The 24,146-nt window shown below is 31.1% G+C and overlaps 1 protein-coding gene across 2 annotated transcripts; it reads right to left on the bottom strand.

Moving 5' to 3' along the window:
- Window positions 1-1,883: 1,883 nt before the first annotated feature.
- On the bottom strand, window positions 1,884-22,160 carry LOC123302516 (cadherin-86C). Of its 2 annotated transcripts, none has more exons than XM_044885478.1 (10): window positions 21,960-22,160; window positions 21,438-21,682; window positions 20,115-20,198; window positions 19,900-20,025; window positions 19,560-19,824; window positions 8,380-8,572; window positions 6,705-7,892; window positions 6,435-6,555; window positions 4,761-6,324; window positions 1,884-4,352 (listed from the first exon to the last, which is right to left on the bottom strand). In XM_044885478.1, the coding sequence occupies exons 1-10, from the start codon at window positions 22,150-22,152 to the stop codon at window positions 2,836-2,838; spliced, it is 5,496 nt and encodes a 1,831-aa protein (XP_044741413.1). In that variant the 5' UTR covers window positions 22,153-22,160; the 3' UTR covers window positions 1,884-2,835. The 2 variants fall into 2 exon arrangements, with proteins under 2 accessions (XP_044741413.1, XP_044741424.1); XM_044885489.1 differs by having other exon boundaries at window positions 19,563-19,824.
- Window positions 22,161-24,146: the final 1,986 nt, after the last annotated feature.

The raw sequence follows: 24,146 nt of genomic DNA, 5'->3' as shown, positions 1-24,146 counted from the left end.
AAACGATAGATTTTTAAAAAATTTTTTATATCGTGTAACTTTCATACTTACCAACTTTAAAAATATTTATAATCAAGCTTTTCTACTTTTTATTCGTGGCTGGCCGAGGATTAAAATCTTCGAATTATTTTTGTATTTACATCTGAAAAATACGGAGGCCTGAATGTCAATTTATGAGAAAGTGGCGCTACACTAGCATATTTTTTAAATGTGCACTACCCACAAGTATAAAACCAACTTTTTTTAAAAACACTAGTTCACTTTCAACAAGTGCACCTGTGACTTGAGGTATTATGGAAACGAACCTTTTTGAAAATGTCAGTCGGTGATGACTATCTTTTAATTAGAAATTACCGAAACAGTCTGAATTTAATAATAATATGATAATGTTTATAATTTGTCTAATGTAGTTAAAAATTGTCTTTTGCATCTGCATATTCCTAATTTCTAACGTTTAAAAGTATTATTAAGTGTTTATTATGACGTTTAATTAGAAATCTGCACATGAAATAATACCGACACCTTCAAAGAGATTCGTTTCCATAATGCCACAAGTCACAAGTGCACTTGTTAAAAGTTGATTTGATACTTGTGGGTAGTGCACATTTAAAAAATAAGCTAGTGTAGTGCCACTTTCTCATAAATTGACAGTGAGCTATTTAGCCTTCCGTAGAAAAATGATAATTTCGAAAAAAAACACAAATATCGATTTCATAAAATTTGAAATATGTAGTTTTATTTTTAAAATTTTTATAAAAAAAATTTTTTATAAAAAATGTACAAGTAAAATTTTTTTTTCTTATAATTGTCTTCTTTTTATAATTTACAAAATTATTTACAAAATAAAATAAAATAATAATAATACTTTTTTATTATAATTTTTAATAAGATAAAAATTTTTATTCTATGTACAAAAAAACGAATATTCTCTTTAGAATTTTAATTCTATGTATAAAGGAAAACTTTATGTGATATACAATACTTTTAACAATTGCAGATATAATTTAACATTCCAACAGTGTTAGAGCTATAAACAACGAAGCTCTTAGCTACTAACAACCTTCGAAATGTACAACGTTAATTAGGTTTGCAATATTTGTGTTTCAGCCTTTCTTACGCCGAAAAAAAACAAGTGTTTAGTTTGTATAACTTTGTTATAATTAGTTTTTCGAAATCATAAGCTGAAATTAACGTAATGAACAATTTATGTCGTCTCTATGCCTTATTTTAATATTTTGTTCATGTCTTTTAAAACTTGAGGCATTAAAGCTTCAAAGTTTTAAAATAATAACTAATATTCAACAGGTATAATAAGTATTCAATTTGGATTTCACCTCTGTTGATAAAATAGTGAAAATTCGTAGATGGCATGTGTGCTTAGTACCTATAGTAAAAACTTTAACTAGGAATAGGCTCCGTTTAGAAATAAATATGGAAATCTAGAAAATTTGAAGATTTAATTTATTTTCTTCGAAATAGAACGAAAAGCATACCAAGAGGTATCTTTATTTTTCAAAATTTACTAAATTTTTGGGGATGAAAATTAATTCTCTCTAAATAATTCCTTTTCTACACATTTTAACTAACGCTTGTTTTCTTATTTCAAGTAAATAAATTTCAAAATTTAAGGATTTTTATTTAAATACACACTGCTGCATACCAAGTCTTATAATCCAGTCGATATATAAAAAAATAACGGAGAGGGTAGCTGGAAAGTATTCCGAAATTAATGATATGGAAACTGCAAATCACAACAATAATTTTGGTCAATTCCCCGTACCCCACACCCCGCAATCCGTGACATAACATTGTGCTTACAACGCAAGAGTATTTGGTGTGAGAGAAGATTTCTAAAAATGCATTTCTTACATTAAAATGCGACACCTTCCAGAGGGAAAATGCTTTTTTCGGCTATTTTTTGTATATTTCGGGAAACTTTGTCTAAATTTCATCGGCTGTATCTCGGTTATTATTGAGTTTCCAAAGTCGTTTTACATACCAAATTTTAAAAAATTTAATGTTCGACAACTTTGTAATGAACTATAGAACACAAAATGGGCTTAAGTAACGTGATATAAGCGAAAAATTGAAAGAAGTCCGAAAACTTTGGGGGTTTTGAACCCCCCCCCCCCTCAAGTTAGCACAGTGTCCTCGAGGTCGAAAACTGAGCCATCATAGAGTACCTCCAAATAGCCTGTAAAATTTCACTAACTTCGGAATACTTTCTCGTTAAAAAGTACATTTCTACTGGATCATTATACTTTGATTAGAAACAATTTATTACTGAAACTAAAAGTCCAAGACTTTAAAAGAAATACAAGAATAATCGTAGCATTGTCCACCTATTTCCCCTTTGTCATTGCACTCTTGTTTAAAGGCACAATCGATATGTAGGTAATTGATATCACTAGCCTTCGATGATTATTGATATTTCAATTGCACACACGTTTGCATTTACAGTTTTGAAATACTTTTGCATTTAAGACGATATTTTATTTGAAACTTTTGCAACTTTCAGTCAACGTATTCCAGTACTCACAAAATTTTTTTTTATTGACTTACTTGACTTAAATTAAAACTATAATCCATGGTTTGAGAATTTTCGATTATGGACAGTGATAAGCAGTTTGTCTGGTCATTTATTACAGATCTCACAACTTTGGAATACCACGGCAAGTAAACACATTTTCATCGAAAAGCTGCAACAAATTTGTGATAAGGAAGTTTTTTTGTTTAAAGAAAGACGGTTACAGCCTTCTTTCAGTTTTTCCATTCAGATTTTGATGTTTAACATCAGTCAATTAAGTAGATTATTTACAGTTCAAAGTCACACTTTCAATATGGCGGTGTATCACTATCAGCAGTCAATTGTTTTGTATGCATGTCATCATACTTAATGGTAAAAACGCTTTTCTTTTCAGTAATTGGTGGCTTTTTTAAAACAATACCACCCGGAGGATATGACGCAACTGGATATTGTTGTTGTTGTTGTTGCTGTTGCAATGACGTCATAGCAATACCTGAATCATAATCATCCTCAATTCGTGCAACGGAAGGCGCGGGAGTGATAACAGTTGTTGTAGTAATTGTTGTATTTTGAGCTTGATTTGTGGTAGAAGTTTGTTTAGCTGGCGTTGATTCTTGCGTGGTAACTGACGAAGCAGGTTGAATAATTATCGGAGGAGGTGGAATTTGCCCACTTCCTGGTTGAGCATCGTCTACGTATAAATGCTGAGGTATTTGAGCTGGTTGTGCGTATAAAATCGGTGGATATGGATACATATGTTCATAGCGATGCTCTGAATGTTGTAATAATGGACGTATTGTTGTGCCTGGATTTCCTGTGGGTATACCTACATCTCCGACACCTCCACCACTTCCGATAACTCCAAGTCTGGTAGTATCTGACGGAATTGTAGTTTCAACAGGATTTGCAATCACTGGTTCCGCAGGTGCGGTTTTTTTAGGTGCAACCTTTTTTCTTACAGATGCTACCTTATTTTTTGTGGAAGAAACTCCACTACTACTTTTGGATTTCGATGATGTTGAACTATCTTGCTGTTCCTTAGTTGCATCTTTATCGCGTTCTTTTTTATTCTTGTACCATTGCATGTAACGTGGAACACTTTTGGATACATCAACCGCACCTCCTTCTTGAGCACTAGTCTGTGGTTTTTGACTTGACGGTTTTGGTGGATCACTTCGATCCACTAAATGAGTTGTAATATTTTCCTTTTTACGTTTTGGTTTCGGTGGAATTTTTGGAGTTTTTGATTTATTTTCGTTTTTTAAATTCTCTTTAATCTCCGTAGAGGATCCTTGAGAAAAAATTTTTTTATTCGTTGTTTCTGATCCATTTAAACTGTCATCGGAAAATTCTTTATCGTTTGGTACATTTTCATAATAATTTGTTGATGCTTTACTTTCACTAAATTTTGCACGTTTTTCTATGGCTGAACGATTTCTTATACGCGCTTCTTCAGGTACATTTTGATCGGATGTTGATTGATTATCCACTAGTGAATCCGATATTTCTCGTAAAACTTCTTTTTGTATTCCACCACCAGATTTTATGGTGCGTTTTGGTGACGATGATGAATCAATTTGAGCAACTTTGATTGGCGACGTGGCAATATTATGATTTGTAGGTGATTGATGCTCAGACTCTTCTAAAATTGGTGTTTTTATTTTGCGTTTAATCTCTTCTACGACACGTATGACACTCATTGATCCACCGGAGGGGCCTCCATTTCCACGATGATCACGTTTTAGACGTGATTTTCGTTTCTTATAATACTTTCGACGTTTTAATAAGCGTATTGCTGTTGTATTTGCTTCCTCTGTATCCCCACCTGCAAACAGAAATTTAACTATTAAAAAAAATTTATTCTTCCGGCTTAGCAAAGATTAGCTGGAGTATAGCCAAGAGGTGTGGTTCTTAATATTTTAACAATCAGAATGATTTCAGTCGTTATAATTCATTCTTAAAAAAAAAAAGGAACTGGATTGTGAACAGGATTTTAAATCCATTCATAAAGAGTTAAAAATCAAGGTTTTTGTTTTCGATCCTGTTCAAATTTTTTATTGTTTACAAGTTGCTACTTTTAACGCTAAATATTTGTCTACTACTAGAACATGGAAGTTCCTATATCAAAATCATTTGTCTCATTTAGCTCTCTAGACTTTTTGAGCAACAGAAAAGCCTATTTTGATAGATTAATCGAGAAAGTTTGTGAAATATTTTCAATTTGAAAGCTCACCAATTATGTACACTTGATATTCATCATCATTATCACTATTCAAGTCATCCTCAGAGAAGGAATCATTATCACTTCGAGTTTGTCGTCGAAGCGGGCGTAACAACTCTAAATCAGTTTGTGTACTACTATTACAATCTGTTTGTGTTTGCACTCCAATCGTAGTCATTTGAAATGGTGGTAAGCTCTGCGTTTCCATCTTCATTAATTCGTCATCATTGTGGCTTCCTCCGGCCCGACTTCCTGCTGCAGCTACTCCTGCTTGCTGCTGTAACCGTTCTTTTTCTAGTAATATCTGACGTAGCAATTCATTTTGTTGACGTAGTGATGTTTCCAGTAATTCAGACGTAATATTTTGGGCGTGATTTGTGGGTGTACTTTTACGCGTGTGCGATACGTATGACGGATTCGTTGTAGTCATATTTGTGTTTGATGGTGGAATAATTGGAATTGATTCAGATTCTAAGTTTGAGTTCACTGATGTAACTGGAATTTGTATAGTATTTCCAACACCTCCTGGAATATTTGCCATTCCAGGTGGGATATACGGTTCATTTTGGGTAATAACACTTGCTGGATTCGAGCGCATTGCCATCATATTTTGATGAATCGGATTTAATATCGATTGTTGTTCAATATATCGTTGCATTAAAATATTTTTTCCTTCATTATCTACCATAATATATTGAGGTTGTATCATTGTTTGCGGAGGCTGAACAATAGTTATAGGTCTACCCATTTGTGGTTGTTGTAATAGTTCTTCTTGAACTCGACCATTTCGTGTAACCAGTCGTAAAATTTCTGTGTTTCCATCTTTTATGAACAATTGTTCTCGACCGTTTTGTAATATTGCTTGTTCAGTATCATTGATAACCATATTTTCTTGTCGTTGTAACTTTCGACGCAAACTATTTCGATATTCATCATCGGAGCCACGTTCGTATTCATGTCGTCGTAATGAATCGTCATCAATTACTACCTCATTACGTTGATGTCCCAAAGAATTCTCCATATCTTCAATATACATCACATTTCGTTTTGGATCATCCGCCTCCGTTTGCCGCTGTTGCCATTCTCGGGAATATATGACATTTGGTCCACGCGTATCATCCTCATCGCCACCACGTATTTTCAGCGTAGATTTTTCATCTTCAGTGCGTAAATCTTTTAGCGAACCGTTATCGTAGCCTTTTAATGACATAGTGTCACGGTGATGTTTGTTGTTTCGTCGATTGAACTGCCACTGTGTGGCTTTTGTTCTTGTATCAACTAGATCAGCACTCCAGGCTTCTTTGCGAGTTGCTCTACCACCCCATTCCACGGCTTGTACACTTTTATTTTCTTGACCAGCTCCATGCCCTCCAGCAACTAATTGTTTTTCATTATGGACTAAATGCACATTTTCCGCAACAGACGCCGTGGAGTGAATTACTCGTTTCAATGGTTTGTACAATGGACATCCTTGGCATAAACAGCAAAGAAGTAGAATTATTAATGCTAATATTAGAAATGCCAGAAGAATTAGTAGCCAGAAAAGTAGATCGCTGCTATCAGAACGATATTCTCTCTGAAAATGAGAAATTTTAATTAAAAATAATTTCTTCTGTCGTAAATGATGTAAAAGAAATTATAACAAACAAAGACTGTAATGATATCTGAGAAACGGAGGAAACTTACTACAGTTGTAACAGGAGAGTCGTCAGTCCGAACAACTGAGGAATTTGGTACTGTATTTTGAAGATGGCTGACGTCAACCACAGAATTTCCATTGTACAGGACATTAGCAACCACAACACTTCTGTAAGAATACGAGAAAAATATTTGATTAGTAAAGTAGACTCAGACAGAAAATATCGAAAAAAGTCTAGAAAATAAGCTTTCAATGTTTCTTTTGATTTAATTGAAAGTTATCTTCCAAAATGTTTTTGGATTTTTTAATTTAATTACTTTGCGCTATTTGGATCTCCAGAAGCTGTAACATCTGTAGCACCGCCAATTTCTCGCCCATTATATGGTCGTATACTTTGTATTGTAACACGACCACCAGTTAATGCTGCTAACATGTTCTCCGTTTGACGTCGATCTGGATTACTTCCAGCTACAATAAATACAATTGTTCTTGCACGAGATTCAGGCGGATAAATACGCACTTCACAGTCTGAATACAAATGTGGCACACCTAAATCATAGGCACGTGCTGTGAGCACATACACGTCTGGATTAGAAGATTGTTGTCGCTTCTGACGACGCCGTTGTGCCTGGTTCCTTGATTTACGCGTCAATGGTGCGTTTAATAAAATTTCTCCAGTATCAGGTATAATAAAAAATTTATCTTCATAATTCCCTAAACGAATTTCATACCGAACGGCATTATTTGGATAATCGGAATCTGCATCCACAGCATGGATTATTGCTGGATTTGTGAAGTTTCGTAAATCTGGAGCCAAAATGAATTCATAAAGGGAACGTTCGAAAATTGGAGCATTATCGTTTACATCGATCAGTTTTATTATTAACAGGACCGTTGCTCGGTTTCCTTCACCATCTTCATCACGTGCTTCTACATAAAAACGATATTCCTCTTGAGCTTCGCGATCAAAACCATGGTTGTCAGTTGTGACAGTAATTACACCAGTAATTGGATCCAAATTTAACGATTGATTTTGATTGCCAATAATTTGTGTATACCTCACTTTTCCATATAAACCAGTGTCCACGTCTTCGGCATATACTTGGGTCACACGCGTTTGAGCAGTCATATTTTCTGGTAACTCGATTTGATAAAATTCTTGCATAAATATCGGAGGATTATCATTCATATCAATAAGAAACACAGTTACATCAACACTAGTAGATAAATTTGTGGCCGGTCCTAATTCTTGAGCAATTATTCGAAATTGTACTGAATGTCGTTGTTCGTAATCTAAAAGAGTATTATCACGCACTTTTATCAAAAATTGAGCACGACGTTCGCCTACATTTGGAGAAATTTCAAAAGTGCCGTTATTATTTTCCAATGTCAATGCGAATACACCATTTTTCCCCATATCATCGTCGCTTACTTGAGGTATGTATGGATCGGTAAATACTAACGCTGTACCTTGAGGTGCATTTTCTTCAATTCTTGATACATAACTGAAAATAAAAATTTTGTACCATTAATCAATAATTTTTGACAAACATAATTATTCCTCTATCGAAAATGCGTTTAAAATCATGGCAAGAACTAAAAATCTTTTAATATTGCATTGTTTATACAGATTATCCTAGAATTCCTTGGCTTCCTCAAATAATATATCGAAGATGCTTTTTTTAACAACAAATCCGTTATTTTTTTTAACTAGCCCTAAAATCCCAAGAATATTTCCCCAGATTAAAAATATTCAAATAGAAATCCTGTATTGAGATACTTAAAAATAGTAATTTAAGATCTTTAACATCTATAAAGCAAAGTAAAAAATCGAAGGCAGGTATTCAACAATAACTTCTTTATTATCTTAGAAAACAATTCAATACAATACCAGTAATTCGTATTCTCGATGAGTTATTTTATTTCGTTTTAAACTTTGTAATTCGTTTAAACTTTAATATATTAAATCATTGATGTGGATTTCCAACTTACTTGTCATTTTCAAAATAAGGCGGTTGATTGCCTCGTTCACCTAAAATTAAAGCTAATTGTACTGTGGAAGACATTGCTGGTGGTTCATCACGTCCAGTTTTAATTTCTTCAGCGATTACTGTTAGCAAAATAGGAACTCCTGGATGTGAAATGGCAGTGATTTCGTCTAGTGGTCTTGCAAGAATTATTTCTCCTGTAAATAGAAATAACTTTTGTCAAGTATTTATAACATAATATAATCCATTCTTAACAGTTCTTTAGACAATTTGCAATGTTGTTTCAGTGTTCCTTAAATCATGAATTTAACTTGAGCTTATCAGATTTCTTAGAGCGAATTTCTATCAAGTGTATGAGTGTAGGTATGTGTTTTTACTACAAGTACATATACAGTAAATCTGGATGAATTAGATCTAGATAAGTGAGAAAACGGTAGAAGTGACAGCTAAAAAAAAACTAAAAGTGAGAATAATGAATTTGTAAAAGAGAATGTAGTATTTCCATCGTGGACCTCTATAACTGAGATTTCTATTTGCTTGTACTTATAAGGGACAGTCGAAAGAGCATTTTTTTTGTTTAAAGCCTCTATACCTATGTGATAAAATTTAGTCTTGTACGTTTATAAGCGAGAAACTTCCAAAAACCGTAAAAATTTTGCGGTCCCTTGAAATCTCCAAGTTCGACTGTATATATCCAAGTTCGACTGTACATATTTAATGCCTCTGCAGGCCTCGTGTGTATGGTGTGATGTTTGCCATAAAGTGACCGCGCCGCGTCTTTATTTATTCTTTATTCACTTAACATTTTTGAATTTAATTACAGTGGAAACGTGGTAATACGACAAACGTTTTGCATGGCCTTGCCGAATTATCGATTCTGTCGGACTATAGATTACTGTCACAGATCATCTGCAGTCCAGAATTTTTTGAAAAAGAGTATCTTGTAAAACAGCAAATTACATATTGAAGTAATAGGATTTAAACCATTTTTTAATTTCAGGCACGAAGCCTAATACTCTTATAGGCATGTCGGGTTACAAGGGCTGCCGACTTAGACAGGGGCCGATTTACCGGGGTTCTTCTATACAAGAAACAAATTATTATTACCGATAACATAACAATATTATTTAAAGTGAGAAAAGAAAATATATTTCTGAGACTGAAATAAAGTTTTTTTTTTATGCGTAGAAATTAACCGCCAAACAGAGTAATAATTAAAATTCATTTTTTCATGTGTTTGCCTTTTACAAATAAACGCTGTAAAATAATTTTCGTGCACAATTGAGATTTTTGTGTAGGAGTCAGTATTTAGGTTAGATTAACTGTTAAGATTAATTTTGGTCGATTTTTAGAACAATAAAAATTAAATATGTTTTTCGTACTAAAACAAAAATTTTTAAAAGTAAAAATAATAATTACTTTACATTTATTTCTATACATAATAAATAATAAACCTTTGTTAACAAGTCAGAAAATGATTTTCTATTTATGCCTTCTTATAATAAGTAGTTCTGTAGTTCATTCACTATTTATTTATCGCTGGTCATTTTCTAGAAAATATTCTTCAAAGAAAAAACAGCCAGGTAGTATTTAAAAGAAGGAATAATTGGCTTTTAACCAGAAAATTCAAAACGAAATTTCTACATTTCTTTAGAGGCAATATTTGTCTATATGTACGTTTGTAACTACGTATATACTTATGTGGGCATTATTTCCAGCACGATTTCTGACGAATGTAGAATGAGATTGGTTTCGTATTGTGTTGTTGAATAATATAACGACAAGATGCTTTTAAACGACTAGCAAACATGATGTCTATAAGAGATTTTGGAGGACTGTAATGTGTTTTTGGTCTTAAATTATCTGTCTGTCTAAACTAGAGGAGTGAACTGCCTCGTATACCGTTTGGAAGAGAGAAAGTATTTGCGGGCTTATCTCTCGTATGTGTAAGAAACTTAATTGACTTAATGGCCGACATTCCATGAGTCACCAAACTTGTTGGCCAGACTTGGATATACTAAGAGACTTAATGGAAAAAGAACCGACAACGGTGTCAAGACTGAATTTTAAGACGACAGCAAACCAGATTTTTTTTACTAAACATGGATAGCACTGCACTGCACTTGCACCTAAGAGCGGTTACTTAAAATAACGCGCTATGCGCGCTAGTAAAGCCAATAAATCATAATAAAATTTAAGACCCATAATTAAAAAATTGATTTTTTTTTTTTTGTAATTATGAGAATAATATCTGGCGTGGTGTTATTAATGGAAAAACTATTTGGCAATTTTTTATATTGCTAAATAGCTCTAGACATGAAAAATTGTCATGAAATTATTTTGATATCAACAAACTTCCCAGGTTTTTCGGGATGCGCATTAGAAAACCCAATAAACGTATCCACCCTCAGACTTATTTCAACCCTACCTAATTTGAATAAGAAAAAAAAACCAAAATTCAGCCATCTTGAAATTTGGTGACGATGATCTTATACCATTAACTAGTTATATTTTGTGTAAATCCATAGCGACGGTTTTTGGGTTGATAAAAATAAAATTAACATAATAATCATTTCTTACGATATATAAAACAATAAATTTAATTTACGTTTTATGTCCGTACAAAACGAAAGCACAATAAAAGCTAATAATTTATTATTGAAAATTTCTTTGTATAATTTTAAATAAATTAATATGTAAATGATTTCTTTGCTGCAAAAAAAAAAGAAACCAAACTAACTAAACCACTATTACAAAGCTTTATAAAGAAAAACACGCAAACAATCGGAAATAATAAGGAAAGTATAGTGAAAATATTGATTTTAATTCTGTGTGGTCAGTGTTGTCTTTATGGCTATTTTATCGTAAATAGAAGAAAACTTGGTGCAAATTGTACACAAATCCTCTATATACAAATATACGAAGTGTAGAAATTGTCTAGCAGATCATAATGGATTAATTAAGAAGTGCTTGTATATGGCTGAGCTCACACTAAAAGAATTTCTTATAAGAAATTCTTATAAAGTCTGATATAGCGCACACCGTCAGAAATTCAAGAAATTCTTACGGAGACGCACGTAAACTGCGCATTATAATATGTTTTGGAGAGACATAAAATGTTATGATGTACAGTGTATTTACGTCTCCATCAAAATTTACTTTATTTATTATACTGGTTGTTTAATTTATATCTTGGCATAGTACATCTCCCACGAGTATGAGAGGGTACGTATGTATACATTAAGCAATGCGTACAAGAAAGAGGTGTTATAGGCATTTTTTCTTGCTATGATTTGAATGCAGATTCGATACGATACGCGTTGAGTTGTACATAGCACACACAGCAGCAGTAGAAACATCGTTCAGCTTAAAAGAATGGAAGCTACAACACTTGCAAGAAACATATAAAACTTAACACCTCTTTCTCACATACATTGCTTAACGCATGTACTCTTTGATACTCGTGGGGGATGCCTTTGCGTAGATGTAAATTAAACGCATGGTATATATATTATACTAGCGGCCCCGACGGACGTTGTCCCGTAAAAACGTAACTCCAATTCATGAATACCTATACTACGTTTAGCCTGTCCGCTAAACCCATCCCGCTAAACCCCAATTTAACTCCTATTTATTGGAGTGGCCTGACCTTCGACCTTTGGCCTGACCTTTGATAGTAGAGCTCGCTGCGCTCGCATATGGCTCTAATAAATGCCTATTGACAATACCTGAATACTATTAAAAATACATAGTACACATAGTATACATAATGTGATATGATTTATATGCGCTCCCACCATTTAATGAAATTTCATTTTTTTGGTACGGAGCCCTCAAAAACAGTTGTACTGGACCAAATTGTAAATCTAAACCATTCTCGAATCTCCACGAACACACACAAAAAATTTCATCAAAATCGGTCCAGCCGTCTAGGAGGAGTTCAATTACATACACACGCACACAAGAAATATATATATTAAGATGTATCTTCAGATAAACTTAATGACCTGTATGGGTAATATTACACCTTTAACTAAAAGATTATACCAATATTAAAATTGGGTAAAGTTGCCACATTATACAAAATTAATTAATCATGCAGCACTGAATGAATGTACGAAATCTATTTCAGCTTACAATACTTTTTCACTGTTGAGTAAGATTTTGAGAGTAATGAAGGTTTGGCAGTTGCTAATTTTCGTGCAAACTAAGGTTAGAAAACTTAGTGTTTTAGTTTCATCAAATGCGATGGAATATTTAAACAAAATCAGAGAGACTAAACTATTACTGACTACTCATACCATGCGATTTAATACCTTTGAATATTTTAGTTTAGGGATTTTAATATTTTAAAGACTAAGACTATATATGCCAACTCGTTTCGCTCACCGTGTGGTTGCCTCTTAAATCCCCTTGGCGGCATTCGGCCTTAGCTCGGCGTCTCAGAAAGTAACATTCCATAAATTTATTCTTAGTATAAAAAAACCCCCCTCCAAAAATTTAACCCGCTTAAAAAATAATTTTTCGAAAAATAAATTACCTCACCTGTAAACCGCGCCCAAATTTTTCCCCCAAACAAATTTTATGTTTTGGTTTTCGAAAATTTTTTTAATCTAGAAAATATTTTGTTTTTCAAGAATCTTTTTCGAGACCACTAGTTGAAGCTACCTTCAAATTTTCAACTACCTATCTTTTATAGTTTTCATTTTTTCACTTTTTACGTCCTGAGCAAGATATAAAAAAAATTTTAGTTTAATACATCGTTTTTGAGTTACCGAGGTGATAGACGGAGAGTGGGAAAACCAGAAATGGACTACTTAGGTGATTTTATGTACACCTATTTCAAAATTTTGTTTGAATCATCAATATTTCTAAGTGTTACAAACTTGGGACAAAAATTAGTATACCTTGATATATATTTCATATATACACAGTATGAAATGATGATAAATTTTAGTAAAATAAAAGACATACACACAAAAACTTGTTTTTTTCCTAAAACGTATAACTAATAAGGTACATATATTTTCAGGAAATTAAAAATTTACAAATGAAAAGTAGTATATTATGCTGGTTCGAACATACACAACTCTGTATATGGATGGTAGTTGGTGTTTAAGGTTGTATAGCTGATTCACATCAGCGTAGCGTTTTTATCATGCATTCTTTCAAATGTTTGAATCGGAGTATTACTACTTTTATAATGATGTACTAGAGTTTTATATATGCACTTTTAAATTACTTAAAATCACTTGAACGACCTCTAAGATACTAGAAAAGTTACAATAATTGCGTAAAAAAAAAAGAAGCAAAATTATCACAAAATTGAAAAAAATTAATTTTTGTTATTATTACCAAACTTTTTGTAACAGTTCACAACAGATTATTTAGTAAGTTTGCGAATCCCATTCGGCTGTAATTTATATCTGTGAGTTGGATTAAAATTTGGTATCGCTTGTGAAATGGTTGTGTCCAAGTTTGCTATAACTGACGAGAATTGTATTATGGCTTGAACTTTAACAGTTGTTCATTTTTGGAATTCAGGGTCAATCATAGAACCTTTATCCTAGTTGAGAATCTTATTGCTTTCGTAAGCATTTAAATTCATAAGGCGAGCAAGAAGACTTCAACTGGGATAAAGGTCCAACACCTAGCTCCGAACTGATAAAATGAACATCTGCTAAAAGTAAAGCCGTAAAACTATTCTCGTCCAACTCATAGACATAAATTACGTTCGCAGAGGAATTTTTCAAACCTACTAAATAATTTTTTGGTTTTTTTATTTTTTCGATTTTGTGATAATTTTGTATTTTTATTTTTGTAAGTGTTACTGTAATTTTTGGTAATGTTTTACATATTTATTTTTAACTTTGTAAAGAATGTTTGTAATGTGTTAATATGAATAAATTTAGCTACTGACGATGATTTCGTTAGAAACACAATATTGATATTTAGCGAAATGTAAGTCTGTTGTACGTCTTTTAATTATATTTTATAAATAAAAATTTCTTGATAATTTAATTATAATTTTATAATTAATTAATTTAATTTAATTATAATTTATAATTTAATATCGAGTTCGTGGCATTTATTTCAATAATTATGTCTCAACTCGAAGTCAACAGAAATTCATTCTTATACAATTATGCATTTTATTGGCGTATGGCATATATAACCAAATTACATAATCTGATTTCGAACAAACGAGCAACATATTCTTGAAAAAACTAAATAATAAACCTTTATATAAATCATTTTGAATCAGAATATTTAAAGAAATAAGTGAAAATAAAATTTATATTATATGTGAAATAATGTAAATTTGATTTCACATTATGCATTTATGCAATAATGCAAAAATAAAATAACGCCTCTTTTGTCTGTATAGATTTAAAAAAAATATATTCTAAACTCTATAGATCTTACTCTCTTTTTATACCATAAGGCCGATAATACACTTGTTATTTGATAGCACGAAAGCAATAACTACTATTTTTGAGCAAATTCCTTAAACGTTGTTCATTCAAAATTAATACCGGCCGTATTCGGATATAACATCGTAAAAATTTTAATTGTTCGACCCGGATTATTTCGGGAAGTAAAGTTGTTCATATATTTTCCATTTTTAAAATGAAACCCAATAAAGTGAGTGAACTTTATTTCATGGTGATCTCATATGCGAGCGCGAGCCTATATATAAACTTTTTATTTTTGAATAGAATATTTCTCAATATTTTTGAAATAATCATGAGAAGAAAGCAGTACAAAATCTCATTAATTTAACCGATAATTAAAATTAGTAGTTGAAAATTGGAGATACTATAAATAAAAGTTTAATTTAATTTAGTTACTAGAATAGGGTTTATTTCAAGGCAACAAATATGGTAGCGTGTTTTCATATTTACATTTAAATAATGAGGCACTTATTTCGATTTATAGTACTACAATGTTGTATGGAAGAGCATGTTTTTAATCGTGTAGTGTTATTAGTTTTGGTTTCGGCTAATTTCGAGCAAAAACTATTTTCAGCTAAAGTTTGATAAAACATAACAAACAAACCAACAAAGAAAAAATAGATCTCAGATTTATGTCCGAACAGAGCTGTATTTGTGATTTGAGAATATTATAATTAATTTTGTGACAGTAGTTCTAGATATTTGTAAATATTAATAGATATTAATAGATATTTGACAATAGTATCCAAATATTTTCACTATAATTATGATTTTTGTTGTTGAATTAAAACGAAAAAAAAAAAAAACAAACAAACAAACAAACAAACAAAAACACAAATTTCGGTCGGGCAAAATAATTATACACTATAATTATTAAACACCGAAAATGCTTAATCAATAGCGTGTATATTACCAGCTTGAATAAATATAAAATCTAAAAAATACATACTACTTCGTTTCTGTAATGATTAGCAAAGAAAATAATTCAAGTACACGAAAGTGAACTTTTTATCAAAGAATTATAAATTACGTCACGACGAGCGAACGATGTTAGAAACTATTTGAATACATACTCGGATAGACGGACAGACATGTATAGAAAAGGTGAACATACCATAAGTAATGGTATAATCATGTTATTACACTTTTTTGTGTAAAATCTACCATTTTTATCGTTAGACATTACCTAAAAATTTATTATTTATAAAAAAAGTAATTATATAACTACTGTTCAAGAAATGAGACCGCTGTATAGGTACAGTTGACTTTTATCGACCGGCAGTTTAATGGAGTATATACTAAGTTAGTTAATATCACCGACTTTGTTTTTGAAATTGTTTTATGTATGTCTTATGAGACAATAGTTTTTCCTGCTTCACTTAAAACCCTCAATATCACCCAGTGTCTAACGAGAGAGTCTTGTAGCCTCGTGTGGGCATATGTGTATATGCGAGGGGGTGCAGATAATCATTGCTTAATATCAGTAGCGGATTTACCGGGAAGCAAAGGAAGCAATTGCTTGGGGCCCCGCTTGGATAGAGTCCCCAAAAAATGGAAAATTTTGAAAACACATTCGAAAATTTGAAAAAAAAAATAAATAACACATGAAAAAAAGAAAAAATCCATGTCAACAATATCGATACAAGCTTGAAAAACTTGACTTTGATGATGTCATTAATCAATTTGCGACTGAGAAAAGTAGAAAAAAGTTGTAATTTAGATTGTTATATTGATTATGCAAAATAGTTGTATTGATTATGCAAAATTAACTAGTTATTCATTATTTTGAAATATCGGGGGGGGGGGGGGGGTATTTTACAATGAGGGCCCCAAAAACCTGAGGTTGCTTGGGGCCCCGTCAGAGGTAAATCCGGCACTGCTTAATATGCAGAATATTGAAAAGTGGATGGGAAAGTGATGAGAAAAATGTAGAAAATACCTTTTACTAATATTTATCATCCGATATTTGCTGTAAATCTAATATTTTCCAGTTAAAGTTAAAATCACTGCCAAAACCGTTTATGACTTATACGACTATGGCGATTTACTTATTGACTATTTGACCGATATCTTTTCTAATATTTGTTTAAACAATAAAATTTAGTGCATTATGGACAAGAGTAACGAGCTTCTAAACCTACATTATTGACATTCTTTGAAGAAAATTCGATTATACTACAGATTGTTCAGAGTCAATGTCTTTAATATTTGATTATTCTGTGTATTGAATCGAAGAAAATCTCAATGAAATTTAGATTCTATGCGTGAGAATATCATTTTACAGCGTACCTACATTAAACTGTGTTTCAATTCTATAATTATAGTGGGATTTAATTCGATAAAAATTACGTACAATTAATCTTAAACTAAAGTTAGAAAATGAAAAAGACGACATAATTTACAACCATATAGATAAGAAAATAAAAGAAAGTAATAAATAATCAAGAACAATTTTTCACACGTAAAATTACAAAATTCTTGACATGAAAAGTGTCAAAAAATTTATGTTAAAATTTATACTAAAATTGCGTGCATCAAATTCATTTTATTTTTATCTATTTTAACAATTCGTCAGCAAACTTTTAACTAGTATTATGTATAGGATGTCTTAAAAGTAAGAAAACAATAGAATATTAAAAAGAGATTTTCCCGTTTCACTTTTAGCGAATTCAACGGACCTTTTGTATGATTTTTTTAATTTATATCAAATAGAAGAAGTTAAAAACTTAAGTCACCAAAAATTTACAATAATTAGACTATTTTAAATTTTGCGATTACAATAAGATTTAACAAATACTCGGCGTACGAAAACACCAAGTCTGCTTATAAAAAACAATAACTTAATTTTTACTTCAAGCACACATTTATCGAAATTTGAAGCTATAAATCAAATATCTGTATCCTTGCCGATCCAGCACATCACTAATTTCCATTCGTTAAATATGCAAATGTATCCTATTAGGTACGAACAGGTTAATCATTTGGAGTGATTAGGGGACTCATTAAAGATTTCCTATTATGCATTAGTTTTATGGAGAATATATAATTAATTATATGTGTCATAAAAATGATTAAAAATGCATAAACTGTTTGCAAACAGTCAACTTGATATTGAATATTCTTGAGGTCGAGATAGGCTCAAGATCTATGTTTCTAATAACATTGTTCTTAAAATTATTACACCGTTTCATTAATGTACCAACAGGATTTTCTTTAATTGACCCTGAAAAAGTGTACTAGGAGATTAAGCTCATCAAGACGAACGAAAAAGGTCTTTACCAAATTTCGATCTGATGCGAATAATTTGATGTTTATACAAAATTTTCATGGGTGTAAATGTGAAAGCAGTTGTTATAAAATATTATTCTTCAACATAATATAAAATAACATTACAACACTAAGTGCATTGTGATTGGACGAACGAATCTGGAAATATTTCGGAAATTGCGCACCAGATCGAAATTTGGTAAGGACTTTTTTCGTTCGTCTTTATGAGTTTAATCTCATAATAGGCTTTGTCAGGGTCTGTATTGACACCCTGTATTGACACCCTGTACATAGAGAGAACTACATTACAAATTTTAAAATTACAGATTAGATTTTATATTGAAAATATTGAATTCTACTGTTCCGTTACTTTTACGACACCATGTATAATGAGGCAACTACTAGAAAGGTGAACATGTGAAAAATATAACATCGAATAATTACACGGAGAAAAATTCAAAAAATATATTGACAAATAAATTTAACTGATTGACATCCCAAACATATTTAATATTTTTTTAAATTATTAAGACATCAAGTTTCCTTTTTGTAAATGAAAATCTGTACTTTTAATTTAAAATCTTAAAGTCTACTTTTTGTTTACTCTTACATTTACACACGCAGTTCTTTTTTTTTCAGTGTTTGAAAAGTAATTTTAACAAAATATTATTAACTAATCGTTAATATAAATTAAAAATTTTTTTAAACTAATTTCAGATAATGGATAATTTTTTCTCCGTGTACTTTTTAGCATACAAATAGCATACAAATTAGAATAAAACCAAATAATTTAAAAAACAAAATAATATTTGAGGAAGGTCATTTGAAATTGATTATATAAAGATTCACTATTTCCAAGAAAAAATAGAAAATACTTGGAGTTAAACATTAAACAAATTTTACCCACGAGCTAAACCTACTTTTTGTGTATTGAACGAATTTATAATACAGGGTACCATAAAGTTCTGCAACTCTTGACAAACTTTGCATATTTAGTTAAAATAAAATATGTAGCATGTACCTACCTATATATAATCGGGGTCTCCCTTAACTCTCTAACATTTCAAAAATTTAAGTTCATGTTAGAAAACAAAGATCTAAAGTTTTTAAATATTCAACACTTATTATTAAATTAATAGACTTCGAACTTTTTTAAGAATTGTTCTGAAAAGTTTGCTGCTTTTGATAAAAAATATGTACCTACCACCTATATGTAATTAAACCAACAATTGATTTCCAAAGTAAAAAGTTTTGTTTATTTTCCGAATTTTGCAAGGATTGCCGAACTTTATGCTACCCTGTATATCAGATTTATACAAACCAGAGAATTTTTTTTTTTACCCAAAGCCATTTGTAGAAAATAATTCAAAACTTCAGAAAGAATTCAATTCTAGCACCACTACATAGGGGAAACTCAGATACCAAGAAGAAGAAAATGAAGAGAAAACTGTAATAAACTCACCACCTTTTTCAGAGATATTAAAAAATGGTGTAAATGGATTTCCTTCTGATACAAGACCATATTGTATCTGACGTGGTGCTCCTTTATCACCATCTTCAGCATGTACACGAACAACAATATCACCAGGTACCAATGAATTATCTAATTGTGTAACAGGTGGTGCTTCTGTAAATATTGGCGGTTGATCTTGTACATCTTGTACAATTACTACAATTTGTACTGCAGCTATATTTCTTGTATCGTACTTTGTTATTGCATATGGATCCTATATTTAACAAGAAACATCACAATTACTTCTATAATAATCATGTCAATACTTCCATTCTGCATAAACACTTACATTTGCTAAAATTGACAGATGATACATTGCTTGTTTTTCATAATCCAATTGACCTAGTAAAAATATTGTGGCTTCAGTATTTTCATCGGATATTGCACGTTGGCGAATTGCAAATACTGGTGAGCCCTGTGAAAGAAAATAGTAATATAAGTTTTATTCCAAATTAGATATTCACTGCTGATATGTTGGTTAAATATTTTCATTTAAAAACTTACCCATAATTCAATATATGCGGGTTTTGGATATGATGGATTTTTTCTCGCTATAACAGAACCTAACTCAGTTCCACGTTTTGCATCCTACAATTTAAAAAAAGTTAAGTTATTATCACCATTAATTCAAGTCGATTGGTTAAACTCTAGAAATGCTTTCCAGAACGGGAAAGCTGATTAGATTTGATTATTATTCTTTTTCAAGTTGCGAATAAAGTAGTAGCTCTATCCAAGGATGGCAAAAACAAAGTCCTTGTATAATTTTATAATTTTTAGAACTATGAAGACTTGATTTAATCTCGTGGAGTAATCACCGACCGGAGAAGAAAAGTTACTTCATTTCTTTTATTAATTTAATTGTAAAGATACATCCAACGATACCCGCCATAAAGGGATGCGTGAAAACTGAAAAAGTTGATATCTCTTGTAAGTGCATCGATCATGCGGAATTGATTAAATATAGTTTCAACTATCGCATCCCACCAAAAATAGCTAATTCAGCCTCTCTAAAGACACATTTTTTCGAAAAATGCATATATGGGGCAGAAACTGATTATACAAAACTACTCGTTTAACGAAAAATTGTTTCTAACAAAAGTTATTAGTTAATTATAAGACAGATCTTTCCAGCTATAGAGATAGTCTTTGAAAATGACATTTCTTGTTGGAACCGGAAGTTGCAAATATGTTCTATCGATCTGGTATATATATTTTACTTAAAAAAGATTTCAAATTCCCCGTTCTGTGGTGACTACTCTCGAATCAACATTTTTTTTTATAAAGAAAGGGCTAATATCTTGAGTTTTATCAGTTTGAATCGCAGGTTTGAAAAGGCTGGGACAAGATAAAAATGTTTAAGCTTCAGTGGCGGATCCAGGATTTCGTCCAGGAAGAGATTCTTTTATCATCTTCCCCTTTTTTTTTTAATCTTTGAGTATTTTAATCATTTATTTTGAAGTATAAATTATACAAAATGGCATATTAATAGTCCGTACGGGGTTGAGGTTGAATCCCCTCCCCCTCGAGAAACTGCCATTGTGGATTTGCCAGCTTTGAAAGGGTGTATCTCACTCAATATTGGCGTAAAACCTGTTCAACCATCTAACTTTCATCACAACAGCAAAATCTTAACAGTTTTCTTGTAAAATGTGAACACCTTTGAAGTGGATTTAGTTTTAAAAGATGGTAAAATTGAGGGACGAGCAGGGTCTTAAAAACACAGGGTCATTGAATGGTTTAATGTCGTCTAAATGTATCTAGAACTGTTTTTGGAATCAGCTTAACCGTTTCTAGAATGTCAATATATATAACGTATTTTTTACATACTTCTGGTATCATAATTAAATCAGGTACATGTGGGAATATTACATCACGAGGTGTAGTATTGTTTGTTGCTGTAATTGTACATTTTATGGTATTCGAATTGCCTTTTGTATCTTGAACTCGAACTCGAAAATCATAATATCGTCCACTCTGTAAGCGCTTCTGTAATACTACATTTGCTTGACACACCGAATTATAACGGCTACATGCTAAAGTATCAATTTTAATCGTAGACTTTGATGCTTCATCTAGAAAAAATATACAAATATGCTCAAATTATTGTTACATTACGGACCAATTGAAAGAGTGCTTTACCAAAAAAAAAAAAAAATTTAAAAAGTAATTTTCTTAGCCTTTATTTCCTACGATGCTTGGTTTAACAAGTAAGACTAAACAAACCAAAAAATCGAAGTAAACATTACCAAAGTTTTAAAATTTAACCGAACACTCTATACATTTTTTCACCTTTCTTTGTATTTTTAGGATTTTATAAAACGATCAAAATAAAGCATAAGTTTTACTTACCAAGCAGCTCAAATTGTAATGGGTAGTCAAAATCAATATCAGAGGCACGAAGACGATATATAATTGTACCAATTTCTGTATCAGCTGGTACCAAAACTAATTCCATTAATGTTGTTGGATCGAATTGAGGATCGCCAGCGAATACCACAATTGTTATGATTAACAATGAATAGAAGAAAAAAATTATATTCATTTTGGAAGCGAAGTCTGAAACAATGTAAAAAAATTTTTATTTTATGATACGGAATTCTAAATAATAAAAAAATTTACATTAAATTTTTCAACTTGAAAATATTTAATTAATATTATAAACACACTTTTAATTTTACATGGAAGTTGTATAGTGCTTATACGGATTTTCTACGAAACTTCGGTAATACGGACGAAATATCTGGGATTAATGTAGTTTGTATACAATTGGTGACTTTAATTCTTACAAATCATTCTAAAAAAAATTTAGGAATGCAAATGTTATTCATGTTTTTTAAAAACTTTTATTTTAACTTCACTTGTATGTATGCCCTGAAATTTTACAATCTATATTTCACGCACTTCTACAGAAGCTATCGGGCTGAAATTGTATACACACGTTTGACTCTTGAGACAATGAAGTTTATGGTGTGATCTGTCTTTTAGTTTAAAATTAATGTTCGTATATGAGTGACCGCCCTATAAGAAACATTATTTTGTACTTTTTATTACAATAAATCTTGCCTCTAAAGAAGTATTTTTTTTTTTTAAGGATAGCTAATGTGGAAATGTCGGGATAGCCTCCTATAAGTTACACCAATTACCAAAATTATTTTTAGAATGACTTTTCTTCTAACAATTTTTATACCTTGTATATATGGATTATATCAGAGTATATCAAGATTGGCCTCCAGTTTGTATCGCCTTGAAATATTAATGGCACAAACAGAATTTTGATGCAAGAGTTCATAAAATCACCTGATTAGTCCATTACCTGTTCGTCTGCCTAGCCGTCCCAACGTAAAATTTATTTTGAGGGACGTAAAAGTTATTTTGAGTTCGTAAACGAGCAACATAGATCAATTAGATCATGGTCTGTAAGATCCATCTTGTAAACTGTAGGAGGTAAAACAAAAGTTCAAAAAATCTTCCTTGAATAAATAAACAACTTTTGTTTGAAACCTTTTTTCGTAGACATCAATTTAGACCAAAACGAGAATAGAGCAACTAACTAGCAAGTAAATAGCATTAAATTCTTTAAATTGAGCCCATTTGGTTTGAAATTGTGGGAGGAGGGTGCTAAATTAACATGGGTGAATCTTAATATTGTTTGTCTATTTGGCGATTTGCAAATTTTATTGCCTGCGGTATTTGTTGTATATATAAACTTAATTTTATTTTTTAGGGAAAAATTATTTCTTTTTCAAAAATACCTTTTACATAGTTTTGTTTAGTTTCTGATTAAAAAAATTATATAAATTCAAGAATTTGAATAAAATCATATTAAATTTGTAATTGACATTTTTCGTCTTTTCAGGAAATAATAACATACTTCTGAGTATCCAAATACGCTAAAATTAAAATTACATTACTTTATGCTTCGAGTATAATTCATCATTTAAATTATCTACGCTTCCACCAAATCAATATTATAAAACTGCAAAGGAAATAATTTAAAAAAAGGTAAAATATTATACTAATAACAAGCAAATAGAGTATGATATAAATGGCAACTTATAGCCATGAATTATTTATTTATTTATTCATAAGAAACAGGGTTATTTTCATTACGAATTGACTTGAAATGTATAACCAATTGATTTTAATTAATTCAATTTCAATGAAGGGGTTGTTTTTATTTTATTTTTAAATAAAAATACACATTATACGAACGCGTCTAATGAAAAGTACAAAATTTTTAATACACAATCTAAACTGAAAAATAAATACTACGGTAGAGGGAAAATTGCAATACGGTAAGTTCCTTCGATACCAAGATGTCTACTATATGATACCTTTATTCTTATTCTTTATGATAATAACAAAACTAATTCTACCATGTTGCTTATACCACTAGTTCGATTTACATCTAGGCATATAAATTTCACGAGTATGACAGAGTACAAGCGTTTAGCAATGCATCTAAGTAAGAGATATTATAGGTGTTACATGAAATTGCAAAAGTGACTTGTATCGTGGCTTCGATGCCTTTTAAAC

Source organism: Chrysoperla carnea, chromosome 1 (genome assembly GCF_905475395.1).
Source record: "Chrysoperla carnea chromosome 1, inChrCarn1.1, whole genome shotgun sequence".
Taxonomy (NCBI): domain Eukaryota; kingdom Metazoa; phylum Arthropoda; class Insecta; order Neuroptera; family Chrysopidae; genus Chrysoperla; species Chrysoperla carnea.
The sequence above is the reverse complement of the archived record's forward strand: the minus strand, read 5'-3'. Positions and strand labels throughout refer to the sequence as shown.